Consider the following 15551-nt stretch of genomic DNA (forward strand, 5'->3'; position numbering starts at 1 on the left):
TCAACCCTTTCGCTTTCCGTCGTTGCGCCGTTTCACCCCCTCGGATTAGCATTAATCCGAGAACACTAAGCACGGGCACACGCAACTCGGATGTTACTCGGATGTATTGCGCATTAGAGACACATACAATACAATTGAGACAATTTTATAAAAATGCTTCATTAAATATTGGCGGAATATTAGGAATAAACTAAGCTTAACTAAGCTTTTACAAAAAGAATTTATTAAAAGGTGAAATTTTTTTTAACATCGCATCGTTATTTATTTATGAAGCTGCTTTCCATCATGTTTGTTATGCATCAAATACAAAATTATAATTTGTCACATATATCGTCGTCCGTTTCAAATCTATAAAGTTTTTCTTACCAGATTTTCCGCCAGATTAAAATTTATTTTAACACATGATTGTCAAAGAAAGAAAAAAATTAAAAAAAATGTATGAAGTAAAAAAATGAACTTTTTCTTGATGTCAATTAAACGATAAAAATAATAAATTTCGTAAATATGAGAATATTTTCTTAATATTGCGGACCCCTCGGGAACTCGTTGCGCACAACCGAGAAAACGCGACGAGATTTTCCTTCCTTTCGCAAAACGTTCAGCACACTTCAACTTCCTCGTGACGTGAGGGCTGCATCATCGAAATCGTGGAGTCAGCGATTGTCGTCCATTGCGCCGCTCGAAATCTCGTTGCAGAGGGTGCAACGTGACAGCTACCCTATAATCTAGCGCGACACTCGCGTAGCTCTCTGTGACAAATAGACTGCGACAGCACGTTGATAAACGCTGAATTATGCGTCACTAGACCTAAGGCTATCTCATAGGCGCGAAGTAACCGTTAAATATGGAAGATATATTGTCCTCGCTATTAATCGTGCTATCTGTTTCACTTGCATTTTCGATTCTAGTCCGATCAGATGTTACTACGTTCGGACGTTATCGCGATGTGGAACTGTTCTTTCTAGTATTTTAAACCACACATTGCAAAATTTGTGATTCTAATTCGAGAAGAAACTAATTTATTAATTTAAAGCCACTAAGATGATTAACTTATGTAGATGATTGGGAATGTTTTTAAAAAATATTCTATTAATACTTTTCTAAAAAAAATCTATAGAGAATCAAAAGTTTGGATCTCGAGGTTGGTTCTCTGTATTATAATTATAATTTAACATTCAGTACGTATACTTTTGAGAAAAATATCTAGCACGTACTTGTAAAATGTTTGCTTATATTATGAGAAATATCGAACTTGACTAATCATAAAAATGAATGTTGCCTAATTAAAAAAAAAAAAAAAAAACTAAACACGCATTGCTTCTATTTCACGCACATTTATATGCATTGAGAACGCTTCTCAAGGTGAATAAAAATTGGTCATCTGTTTCGTTGCAGGCCAATGTATGGAAACGAACGGCGGGCAGATCGGCCGATCGACGTACCTGACGATCGTTCTGCTGACGACGGTCGCCGCGATATTCAGGTGATTCTAATCGAAAGCGCGACAACTAATCGAAATCAATTAAGGCTCAGACTCAGACGCGGTATCGGACACTCAAGTGAGCTCGTTATGGGAGATATTCGCGACGTAGTGATCGACTGTGGCATATGGCGCATTCGATCGATTGACCGATCGATCGAGCGCCCGGATGTATGTAAAAGCTGTGGAAGAGTACAATCTTAAACTGCGAATGAGGTAGATGCGGGGGGAAAAAGGAGCCATCGACCGGTTTAGGCAATTGTGATCGTGGCTTCTGTTAGTTTCTTCGAACTGTCGGGAGAAACTCGCGTTCGCACTCGCATTCGTCATTCCGAAGCTGCACCGTCGACGAAAACGGGTAAGGAATAACGAATGGTGAACAATACACAAAGGAAGATCGCACGAAGGATCATCTCGTCGAAGAGCCAACGGAAGAAATTCGAAAGAAATCATCAAAGGCGCGATCGAGATGGCAACTCGAGCGTGAGTTTTCCCTGGCCAGTAGATTTTTTTTACCGGACGTAGCGCGTAGGCACTAACATTGAAGTCGAACGGAGCTGAATGAAATTGTTAGGCGATTTTTATGATTAGGCGATATCACGGCCATATCGCGACGAACGATCGCGAACCTCGGTCAAAGGACAAAGGACCCCGCGATTCGTAGGATCGATCGTCCTCTCGTTCTAGCCGATAAGACTCGCGACTTTTTAAGGGATGGTCAGGAAAAAAAAGGTGACTACTACAAAGAGACTATGTCCTCGATAAGTGCAAAAAGGGAAGATGAAGAAACAATTTTACTCGATAAATATTTTCTTCGCCGGGAGCGTTCGCTCATTTCTTTGCTCATTCTCGGGCATGTACCCTCAATAAGTACCGAGTAGCCGACGACAATTAATACGCGTATTAATTATATCGATTAATTACATGTAATATTCGCGATGGCGATCGCGTCACGCTGTCGTTTTTCGACGGATCGAGTGGATCCTCGCGCTGAACGAAGCGACGCCACGAAGGATGAAGGGAAATGGATCGAATGGTGAGTCGCTCGTCCTTCGCAGAACGAGCTGACCGAGTACGAGGAGTTTTTAGCTGAGCGATAGACCCTTAATTAGTATGGCGAAATTCTCTTATAGCCTATAAGAACAAACATGTAATATTATTTCCACCGAATCAATCGAGGATTGAAGAAGATCAAGAGATTATTAGACGGGACGAGGGATGTTCTTTCGCCGGTATGCCAGTTTCTCTCTTCCTCGGGGTTCACACGGCTCACCACATTTTTCTTTATTCATGCGTTGTGAGGGGGCGCCGAGGGGGAAATCGCACGACGCGACGCGTCCCTCCGCGCGAGAGAGGCAGACGGGTGATCCTTTGATCTATATTTTCGCTTCATTAGCATCTTGTTGGATGCGACGCAAACGCGGCCCCCGCCTGATCCTAAGTTTTTATTCGTCGAGGATAAAGATCGCGTGCGATGTCACCGTCAAGTCGAGGGAGCTTGCCTTTAACGTTAAACGTGCGGTGGCGACGCGGGGGTCTTTGTCTCCCGTGAGCAATCGATTAGCTTAATTAACGGACGGGATGCGCGCGGACAACGGTCTCTTCGGCGACCCGCTCGGCACGAACGTTAACGTTAAGCAATAAGCAATAAAGATACACGAAACATGTATACAGAGACTTATACACACACACACACACACACACACACACACACACACACACACACACACACACACACACGCATGCACAGACGCATTTTACGCGGCGGCGGCACGCTCGAGAGAACGATGATAACGAGGAAGATGTTGCGCTTAGTGAGAATCGAGCGTGAGGGCGTTAACTCGAAAGAGGAACTCAATTAATTAGTTCCGATTTTCGCGATTAAGTGACGATAAAGAGAGGCCGGACGTGACGTGTAGGACGCTACGATATTATTGTAACTAATACAGAGTCTATATTATATATTATTGTACAACCATCTTTGTAATAATTAAGCTGTAATCGAGTGACGAGAGATGTAGAAGGAAGAGACAAACAAAGAGGTAGTTAGGGTTACAAGAGAAAGAGTGCGTGAATGTGAGAACTAAAAAAACGTGCGTATGCGCGTGTGTGTGTGTGTGTGTGTGCGAAAATGAAAAAGAGTTGGGATGAATGGAAGGGAACGAGAGTGAGAGAGGGGAGAGGAAATGAAAAAGCGTGAACCATAGGAAAAAGCCAATCGCTATTTTAGCACTTTTTCAATCGTGTCGTACGTAATTTCTACGCCATTAAGATTTTCCGTCGGGTTTCGGTTTAATTAATCAACGACGTCGGCGAGATCGATTCTCGAGAGGAAGTAAGATTTAACGGATGCGATGAAAGTCTCATCGGGCTATCATTTGCCGTTCGTTTCATTCGCGTCTAATTATTCGTTCTTTCTCTCGTCGATCTCGATCGAAATTGCTCGCGACCGATGTTCGTGAAAAATTTCGATCCGATACGTCACTTTGCGTTGTCCCATCTTCGCCCCAGTCGATCGTCAGGATCGTTGAAGCATCGCGTGTTATTTCTCGCCTACTCGGATCCTCTCGGACATAACGCACTTCATCGGGCGGCAGTGTCTCCGTTTCAGGGTTCTCAGAAGAGAGGGATCGATCGTCTTTCAATGACGGGGGGGGTACCCTCGGGTACCCGGCGGGTGGTACACCGTGAAGATATTAACTGTCAGTGCGCACGCAGCAATTGCGACAAGCGCGAGCGGCGCATTCTCATTTTTCACCGACAGGTAGGACTTAGGTAGGCTACTTAGGACACTTAGCGGTTATCACTTTTAGGAGCCATACTGTACCTACAAACGCAGTGTATACATATATATAGCGTATATGAAGTAGAATTAATATCGGGTCTAGCCGTTAAGATTTCTCTAGCTTTCTTAGAGATAATAAGTTCATTGTGAACAGCAATCAGATCTGATCCAGGTGCCCCGCGGTCACGAGCCACGTGTGTACAATTCTAATCGTCTCTGCGATTGTCAATCTCGCGTCTGACGACGCGACTTCCGTGATAACATGAGGCCTCTCATCGACGGAGCGTGAAAAAAAAAAAAAATAATAATGATTTATTCCATCCTTTTATAACCACTTTAAAGAATTAATTTAAACTAAATTTTCTAAATTTTTTGAATATTTTTTTCGTGGAAACTGAACAACGAATTAGATCGTCTGATTGAACTTTAACTCGAAGAAAAGTCAGTCGTGTTCCACATGATCCGAGAACCATTTAAAACGCTATGAAATATATTAATCAAAATTTTTCAAATTTTGATGGAATTATTGGTAGCACAAACACATACGCACACATATAAATGCATATATAATATATATTTATATATTATATATAATAACTTAATATATCATTAATATTCTATATATAATATATATAATATTTAAATTTATGCTTAGATTATATGTTAACTATCGTTAATTGGAATAATTAATTACTATTAATTATATATTTAGCATGCGGTTAGCAGAAGAATAAATGTTTCATTTTACTTTAAAGTTAGAACAAGGATGATCACACATTACGTTTGAAATCATTCAGATTCCGAGTCTGCAATTTTTTTTAATTATTTCATCTATATTGCCAGACGAGCGCGGATATTTCAATCGCATATATTTTACTCCTATATATTTCTGTTTGTTTTCATGATTCCCGTTATATGCAAAGTTATGGAATGCATGCAATAATCAGATTAAGCAAAGCTGATGGCAAAGAGAAGACCGAAACGAACGGGCGATATTAAAGAATGAAAATGGTTATTCAAACATTGCTACGTGGGCGCCCTTCGCTTTCTAACTTTTTCCATTCTCTCGCGGTTTATATTCGTAAACAAGTATCGTTTTAGAACGATTCGTCTACAGACAACGTCCTATTATCTCTGAAGAATCGGATTTATATCGACGTTACCCTTACAGAGGGGGAAATACTTTAAAAAATGAATAAAAATCAAAATATTCCTCTGACCAAATCACAATTGAATTCTATGAAGGGAAAACATTTTCCGAATTTTATCGCGCGTAGTTTTTAGAGTTAAAAAAAACTATCGCGTTTCGCAAATAAAAGACACGAGAACATAGCCGGACAAATGTTCGAATATTCTATTATTTTCGATTTGCCTGACGCAAACAACGTCGAGGGATTCGATAATTATCAGAGCATCCCCAAACATCGTTAGTAACCCCGACTGCCTCCGTTCGAACCGCTCTCTCTCTTTTGCCCTCCCTCTCTTGCCAAACATTATGCGCGGCATTTAATGAGATTGATGCAATCGTCCGATGCATTTAATCCTGCCAATTTACATTGCGCCCTAATATCGTGCACGAGTATTCCGCTAATGGAGTCGCTAATGAGAAACAGAAACATTCTCCTCACTCGTTGTTGTTTTCGATAGATTAGACAACCACCAGCAGAAAATTGGAAACCGACCATCCCCTTTCAAAAGAAAATTCGCACTTTATTTGCACGCTGTCCGTTTGATTTTTGTACCAACGAAAATTACGTTGGTACAAAATATTGACCACAATCAAGAAGCGAATTATTTTACGTAACATAATAAGCTCAAATCAAATTTTCACAGGAAACTTAATTTATAAAAAACACTTACAACATAATAATTGTTTTCCCTGTTTCTTTTCGTTCGCTTTTTCTTCCATAATTGGCAATGAAATTGAAATAATTCGCAAAATTTCAAAAAAAAGATATTGCTACTCATTTAAAAAAAAAATGAAAATCAGACAAGAGAGAATTCTCAGCAACTTGCAAAGCTTTAGTATCTTCCGTTAGCAATCTTGGGACTTTGAGGATCACTGCAGTTTTCGTCGCAGTTTTATTGTCCTAAACTGTATAAATGTCTGAAAAAAAATTTTCATACATTTGCGACATTTTTTAATTAACAAATTTCTTCCTATCGTAAACATTTTTTTTTTACGTTTTTAGAAAAAAAACATTCGTACGTCAGTTCTAAAATTTATAATCGAAGAATCGAACGTGCCCTCAAAGTGCCCCCAGCTTGCCGATGAAGGGGATAGACATATATACAGCTTCGTTCAGCGAAACAAGTTCGGAAGTTGTTTCGCAAACAACTAACGCCAATATTTTCGTTCGGAGCACCAATTCGAGTGGAACTACGTCGTTTCGCTGCAACAATCCCCCGAACGACGGTAAGACGCGCTTCTCGCGAACGCGTTGCGCGCGGTTGATTTCACCGCAGTGCGAATGTGGCTTCGAAACCGACGTGAATACCGAACCGGGATTAGAACACCGCGTTTCAGCCGGTTCGGGCCGGTGGCGCGGCGGTGGACCGACGATTAACGATTTTATGGAAGCTCGTCTGATGGGATTATCGGATTACTTTCGTGTCGGTGCGAGTACTCCGCGCGCGGTATATTGCCCTTCGTATTGCGGATTATGTTCTCATTCTTAAGATCGCCGCTGCCACCGACTGTATCTCTCGAGATTCCCGATGCATCCCGCGGGTCAACCGGGTCACGGCGAGGTCGGCCTCGTGACAAATGAACGATATGATTATATAGCGAGATCATCAATCCTGCTTTAATAAGTTGAATCGATCGTTTTTCGGCAACGGGCCATGCCGCCATAAATTGAAAATATTTAATTAAAGAAAATGGCGGTTTTTTTTTCGTCTAAAACATAGAAATATCTGTGTGATAGAACAACAGATTCATACATTTAATCTTAATATAGCTGTAGGTTAACGCCTTTAAATTATTGATTTTCTTTCATGATATTTTTTATCTAATTTCTTTTCTTTCTTATTTTCAGAATGTACTCGTAGCTATCTTTTGCAATGTTCAAATCAAATTTTTCAGAATTATTCTTCTTTATTTTAGTTCTTACATTCTATTTATATTAGATGACAATCGTATATATTCATGAAATAATAACTATTTAAATACTTATATCTTTAAACTGTTTAAATATTTATATTTTCAAAAATCTCAGATTGTTACATTTTTAAAACAACCGATCTAATTTATTTTTAGACGATTAGGTAAAAATAATAATTCAGAATTTAATACAAAGTGATGTGAATTATAACTTTATTTTATTAGTTTCCCTCTCTGATATGTGTCAAGATATTTTTACTTCATTCGCAATATACATACGTAATTATTCATATCGCTTTTTTTATTTTTATAATAGAATATACATCAGAAATAGTTATATAAAAGACACAAATATCGTTTCTAACGTTATTAAGTTTAAATTCACATTTGAATAATAATTCCATTCCCATTGTTATTATTGATCTTATTCACTTGATGGGAAGCTACGAAAACGGAAGTACATTTCTGGTTTTCTCTCTTCAAAAAAGGTAGAAGAGCAACGAGCATGCTCGCGAGCTCGCAATTTATATCGTCATAAATATATTTACGGTTATAACTCCGATATCGCTAAACGCACGACGCTTTATTTCATAGCTTCCGGAAATATCGTAGATCCGTCGACTTCCCGCGCCCCTAGGATCGATATTCCAATAAAATCCCGCCTGTACATGGTCGTTCGAAAACAATTCCGCGCTTACTTCCCTTCGTGAATCATACGCATATCCGGCCTACGAAAAGAGGAGCGGTAGTATCGGGGATATCCGGTCCGCAACAACTCGCGTCTCGTATCAGTTCTTTGTTATTAGAAATGGTCCATAGAACGTATCGTAAGAATGCATCTTAATCTTATATCAATACATTTCACCCATTCCAAGATTGTAGATGAAATCCACATTCTTTTTTTGAAAATTTAAAAAGATTCTTAGGCTCTTTTATTATTCCAGCAGAATTCTTAATTGACGAAATAATGCAATATTAATATTAATTATGTACATTAATAATTATAAATAATTATCATGCCACAATGTGTAATTATTCATTAAAGAAAAAAATGTGGTTTCTTGAATGTTCTTTTCTTTGAATACTTTTTTGTTAAAAATATCTAAAAATGGTTAAATTCTGAAAAATTATCACTCGACCTTGACGTGTCGCACGCAGCGATGTCCACAACTGGAAAACCGTCGTCGTCCGGAGATTAGAGTGCCTCCGGTGCCATATGGGGAAACAGCGAAACTTCCCCCAATCTGTAGGAGGTAATGACTCCCACGTGTGCGGGAATGAGAGCCGCGATGCGTCTCGATTACGAGAATACAGGGGGAGGGAGAGAAGGGGGGGAAGAAAAATGCGACTCGCTGATAGCCTGCGTTTTTCACAACCCGAATACGGGAAAGTTTTTAAGCATCATTGTGCTTTAATCCTCCACGGCGACGAGAGGTAAGCGAGCAAGTTTTCTCTAATTTCGCGCTAAATTTTGGCCTTCGCATTTGCCGCGTGCCACCTAAAAAAATAACTCCCTCATCAACTTACCCTCTCATATAAAGCTAGCCGATGAACTTGGCATGAACTGTGCAAAAAGAAATGAACATTTTTATTGCTCTCTTCAATTTTGTTTATTACATACATACAATAACGTAACGACAGCGTGCTACTGAAAAAAATTTTTATATATAGAGCACATTCACCCTCGATTTACATCTCAATATTATTAAAAATATAACGATATAAAGCATTCTGACTGTGGTTCTCGCCATCTTTATCTAAGAAAAATATATCCCTACGATAGTGATCTTTCTTTATAAACAGAAGTCAAGAAGATAAGACAGAAATGGATTAGTTGCCATTACTGCTCCACTTGCCAAATGTGTAGTCGACGTTCATCTTACGATAGAGCACAACTTTCCCCCGCAGGTCAACATAAAAAATGTATTCTCGGAACATGCGGAATTGCCGCGCGCCGCTGAGGCTTTCGCAAACTCGGGGATTCGCCGCCACCTTCCTTTCTCGAATATAGCGCAGTCGCACCCTCCGTCGATTTGAGGACGTTTTCAATCAAGGGACAATCATCCCTCGACGAGCAATCCAAGTTCTATCGGATCAATCTGCCGTTCCGTCCCCCGGCGAGACACGCGGCTAGATTCGTCCGCCCCTCTACCCCCTTTTCCTCCTCCGACATTCTTATCCGAACAACGACAGGAATAACCTTCCGCTACACCCTCAGCGATGGCCCACCCCGAATGTACAACGCGCTGCGAATGCGTGCGTGAGATGTAATTACGCTGTTCGAATAACGCTGAACGATGTCCTCGCATCGGATTGATTCTCAATTAGTTTCATTATATCGATCTCAAGGATTATTCTTATCACATTTGACTTTTTTTACTGATAAAGATAAAATTATTTTATTGCATTATTAACATTATTAAATGTTTTTTTGTAGTTTCTGTCTGTGTGTATGTGTGCGTGCGGCGCGCGCGCGCGCGCGCGCGTGTGTGTGTGTGTGTGTGTGTGTGTGTGTGTTGAATGATACCAATACGAATTAATATAATAATTAATACAATTCTTACGAATTATATATATATATATATATATATATATGAATCAAACTTTAGTTATTTTATTTTATTTTATTTATTTTTTTATATAAATAAAACTATATTGCTTTTATTTTAAATCATAGTAACATGACCGCGTTATTGAGCATGGAAACTTGATCAAGAAACAATCATTAATTTTCAATATCGCACAGAGTGGTACAATCTGCGCGACTAGAACTGGTTACTGATGTACATGTTCATGGCGTACTCTAATTCCGATATATGTACATAGATTGTTTGGCGTGCGTATTGTCAGATGCGTTCAAGAAAACGCACGTTCGTGCAGCGAGCGCAAAAACCGCGGGGCAAAATGTAAAAAAAAAAAAACGACGGAAGTCACCATCGTCGCCTGATATTTTATTCTCTTTAAATTTGAGAGGCAGAACTCAAATCGGATTATCTTGCACGAGTTCATGTGGAATCAAAAAAACCAACTATCCTGATATTAATATAAAAATTTTGGCAAATGTACTGTAACATGAGTCGAAAATTGCCACTGAAGGCAGGCGATTCTATTTCATCGGAATAACATGATAAAATATCGTAATTGCGAAACGTTAATTTTTTAATGGTATTACAAAAAACTCGGAATCGAGAAGAGGAGAGACACTTTATTTGGAAGCGAAATAAAAGGATAAAATAATACAATATTTGTTCTGGTTTTAATATTTTTGAAATTCTAATGTAACATTAATTCAAATAATTTGTACATTGTGTTTTTATTCGTGCTCTTTCTTGTTGCTAGTTACGAGTTTTATTATTGCAAATGAAAATAACATCATATAACATCATATAATTTTAAATAATTTTGTAATATAATAATAGCATTGTATAACTAAAGAGTGCTTATAAACGCTTATTTTATTATATATTTATTCCTTTTTGTTATATTTTTATTCCTTCTATTCTATATTCTTCGAATATACGCACAACTTTGGCGTCTCTATTACCGGTGCCTTTTTTCAAGTCATTGCCATATCTAACCAATTTGTAATGATATGAAGACGTAAATGGAAAATCAGGTCACCTAATTTTCGTGTTAGATAATCCCTTGCGAGCTCGTCAAGAAGTTTCGCCATTGGTACGACGGGAGGAAACTGGATACATGATCGCTTCGAATTTGCATACTTCCTCGTAGTTTAAACCTCATTTGCTTAGGCGAATTGTCGAAGTAAAGCGACAACGATCGGCCGTCGTGTTACGCAAGCGATTCTCCCAACGGTTTACCGAACCGGAATCGAATCCAGGTCAGATGAGCAATCGGAAAGTCTGTTCACCGAATACAATATCTTCATGAAAATGCCAAAGCAGCATTATATTGGAATAAGAAGCTATTGGCCAACAAGCATAACAAACGCAATAAAAATCCGCCACGGTTTCCATTGATAATAACAAACGATATGAAATAATATTTATTTTTTACATTAAATTAAGATTTAAGATACGAATGCGTTGAAAAATTACTTTTAGCCTCGAATGCCTTCTCGAAGGAGAGGAATGAAGGAGAGATCGTTCGACAATTTATTTTTCGTATTACGAAATAAAGTTTACGGAGTTCGTTAAAGATTAGCATTATCCCGATTGATCTTTGCAGCAAGCTTATATTGGAAAAGAAAAAAAAAAAAATACACGTCGTACGTCGATTTCTATCGAAATACGAATACTGTACGAGTCGGCCTTTTCATGCGCGCGAGCGCAAAACGAGCACGTCGCTGCCATTTACGGTCGCACAATTTTCCGCCACCTCGGCTGCCGTTTCTCTCCGGCTTTAATCGCTTGCTCGACATCGTCCCGACAATACGAATTGATGATCGAACGTAAAATCGATCGCTCACGTCGCGTGCCGAAGCGGAGTCCATTAAGAACTCGCATTATGTGTCGCGAATCATGCCTCGAACGCTTTAAATCGACCAGCACAACTACTGTAATTTCGCGATTACACAACGGACAATCATTTACGGACTTCCGTTGCTGATGGAGCTTTCGATATAAGAAATAAAGTGCGGTAACGTCTCCGCGAATATTTCTTCCTTCAAGGAACGCTTCGTATATCATATTTTATTTATGATCCTCTTATCTTTGGTTTCACTTGTAATCTCATATCGAATTTTTCTCTTTAACATCTGCATTGTAAATGTCACGTAGGCTCTTTTTGCATCCGCTTGTGGCTTTAACATTGTTAAACTGAACGGATTGCGATATTTACACACAGATGTAGAAGTATGAGCCATCATTATCCAATTATCCTGGGCGTGCGTCGTCATGATAAGTAAGACCGAATACGACGATTGGCGATGAGATCGGCGAAAAAATACGATTTAGTAGTTTGTCGAATGAATGGCAAAAGCAATACTGAATGCGTGGACGCGTGTATGGGGTATTATAGTGTGTAAATCGTGAAGAAAGGAAAGATAAGTGTGTAAGCTACCTGTGCCTTGTAACAAACTATATATGTATGTATATATGCAACACACATGAGAAGAAAAACGTAAATACACTTTATATATATATATATATATATATATATATATATATATAAATACACTGACATACGCGTACATATGCACACATACATACACACGAACGAGATACTCTTATGATAATCTATTTAAACAATCGTTGCCGTCTCTTCTGAAACAGAAACCCCCTCACAGAATTTCATTGCAGCGCCCGCAGAGGAAAAGAAAAAAAGAGAGAGAGAGAGAGAGAGAGAGAGAGAGAAAGTGTGTGAAAGAGAGAAAGAGAAAGAGAGAGATAACGGAGCAAAAATGATGAAGAAGTAAAAAAGAAATGAAAAAAATATGTTGTTGAATAAAATAGCAATAATCGAATTTCAGACTGAATTATGATTGAATATTATACCGCAAGTCTTTGTTGTCGCGGCGGCGACGCGCGAGTGTGTTAATTATTATAAATACTGTTACAGTGTCTTGCTACAACTGGGGAGATTAAAATAAAATCTCGAAGCTCGAAATACCTCTGGGGGATTTTATTTCTATGAAAAAGTTAACCCTTAAACAGCGTAACATTTTTTTTTACTAATTTATCGTTATTAATAGTTACAGTGTTAATGAGCTCTTTATAAGCGGAATAATTTTTCGGACTGCGGAATAAAATTGAGTAAAATGAATAAAATTGGAAATCGAAGCTCGGAATCGACGTTTCATGTCACCTGTTCAAAATTGGCATTTCTTCGGACAGCGCGGGAAGAAGCGCGTCTCGCGTCTCGAGACTCTTTTTCTCGCTCGTGCCTAGCCGGATTTATTGTTGCGTTGCGAGCGGCCAATTGGCGAAGAGCGATGCCCCTTTTTGATTTAAGGTCTTTCTTTCTTTACGATCGCAGTCGACTGTCTCGCGCGGCTATAACAGCAACGCACGGACACATAAATTCTTTCTGCCGGAGTTAGCTGGCACGTGGCAAGATCGAGATTCGGCGTGCGAGTTTCCGCCGTTATTTACTACCATTTGCACGGGGACGCGGAAAGAAGAGAGGAGCTGTTTTTGATGGATGTCGTGGGATAAGTACTTTTTCTTCGTCCCCCGAGATCGTTTTGTAATTTAATGAAAATAAAAAAAAAAAAATCGCTGGGTTTTCTTTCTCCGCCGGAAGAAGATACATCGCCACGGATTGCGGCTCGCAGTGCGGCATCGCATCAACGATACACATCGTTGCATCTCTCGAGGCATCAAAGAAGAAACAACCAGGTAATATATATATATATATATATATATATATATATATATTAGTTTTCTAAGAAAGAGATACAATTTTATTATGTATATACTTCTGCAAATATTTTGAAAATGAGAATTATGCATGTTAAATGTGTCGTAAAATATTCTTTAGCAATCGTAAAAAATTCTTTATCTTCCTTCGCGAATATCTATTATTTAAAGACGCACGATTGCTTAATAATAATTATTCGGAAACTATTCATCTTTTGTGTAGAGCAAAAGTTGTCATTGATGATGACAGTTATTATTTTCGTATTTGTTTTTTGTCGTACTTATGCCGCTTATAATAAATTCAACTATTCCCTTCAATATCCCCCATTGTTTTTTTCATCGCAGATTTCTCATGAATTTTTATATTAAAATAAACACGATAGAAATCAAAAACTGAATAAAGATGAGACGATATTTTTTTTATCCGATGTCCGGAATCCGATTTGCCGGAGAGCAAATGACAAAAGCAATAGCATAATACAATAAAATTACTATCATGATGGCGATATCATTGGCGTCATATAGTTTCGTTCTCTCTGTGAACACAACGATCCTCCACACATAATTCTGGAAGTAAATGGCAGCTACCAAGAGTCGTAGATCGCTTGCTCAGCATGTCACACAAAAGAAACGAAACTAACCCGCGCTCGTATCACAGCATTTTATCACCCATACGATCGACATTACCCCTTTTCGCAGCGCAACATGAATTCTCGCGAAAGAGGAATATGTTTCAACCGCGCCGCTGCGAAATATATATTATTATCGATTATCGTGTAAACGTTGATGTATAATTTACGTACGTTGCATCTTGCAAAGTATTCCACCGCAAATTTTTTTCACGGATATAAAATTGCGAATTTTTTTTCAAAAATTGAATTACTGAACGCTATTGAGAGAAAAAGTCTTGATGAAGTTAAGCATCAATATAAAATGTATAAGACGAAATTGCATAAGAAGACAACTTGCTTTCGAGTTAATTTAAAATGCGACGTAGTCGATAAATGACGATCTTGTTCGATACTCGCCAAGAGAAAATTAATTTTTAAGTAATAATTGCTGCTACAGCTTATGTATATAATTTTTGATAGAGATATATTTTTTATCCTACTTTTATTCTACCGCGTTCAATAATCGTTACAGACATAACATTACCGTTATCGCCGTCATTAAAATACAATATTGATTCCTTTTATTATCAAGTTTTCATAATACGTTTTGTGGGCACATCTTTGCATTGATCAGCAAGAATAATAAATAAATGAAACACAATGCATGTGGAAGACAATATGATTTCTGAAAATTTAACTGCGCAACAACGTGGCTTTCATGTTGCATGTTTAATTACATTTTACCGTGCAATAATTAGATCTCGCTACGGGAGATTTTTACATCGTGCACGTACAATAATATTTATTTATAAAATTCTATGTGCATTGTTTTACTCTCATTAATGAGTATTTATCGAGTTTTCTATTAATGTATTCCAGAAATCTTTCTCAAAAGCAAGTCAGTTATTATATTGCAGACAATAAATAAATTAACTGGTATACTTTTCTCTATGTAATTGATATTTCTCTCTATGTAGATATCCTAAAATCATAATACAAAAATTAGAAATTTATTTTGTTACATGGTTATTAATAATATTATATAGTTTTCTTGTTAAATATATAAAATACAGCGCTGTAAAAAAATTTATTTTTACCACATTGCTATCAAAGATAATCACTACGTGATTATGTCCCAGTTACGTAACTACATTATTGTTACGTAACTACATTAATTTATTTCCTCATATAAAAAACAAGCCAGTCAAAAATATTTGTTAACCAGAATAATGGTTTTTTGTAATTTCGGTAT

General features: G+C 38.0%; 1 protein-coding gene across 2 annotated transcripts in view; it reads left to right on the top strand.

Annotated features, from left to right (window-relative positions):
- The window catches only part of LOC105423205 (uncharacterized), a 248838-nt gene extending 235902 nt beyond the window's left edge, over positions 1-12936 (top strand). For both annotated transcript variants that reach the window (XM_089074502.1, XM_089074501.1), the window contains one exon: positions 1396-12936. In XM_089074502.1, the coding sequence (XP_088930628.1) occupies positions 1396-1487 (92 nt within the window). In that variant the 3' untranslated portion in view covers positions 1488-12936. The remainder of the gene's footprint in view (positions 1-1395) is intronic.
- The last annotated feature ends 2615 nt before the right edge of the window (positions 12937-15551 follow it).

The sequence above is a fragment of the Pogonomyrmex barbatus genome, unplaced genomic scaffold, assembly GCF_055798465.1.
Source record: "Pogonomyrmex barbatus isolate J1 unplaced genomic scaffold, ASM5579846v1 scaffold17, whole genome shotgun sequence".
Lineage (NCBI taxonomy): Eukaryota > Metazoa > Arthropoda > Insecta > Hymenoptera > Formicidae > Pogonomyrmex > Pogonomyrmex barbatus.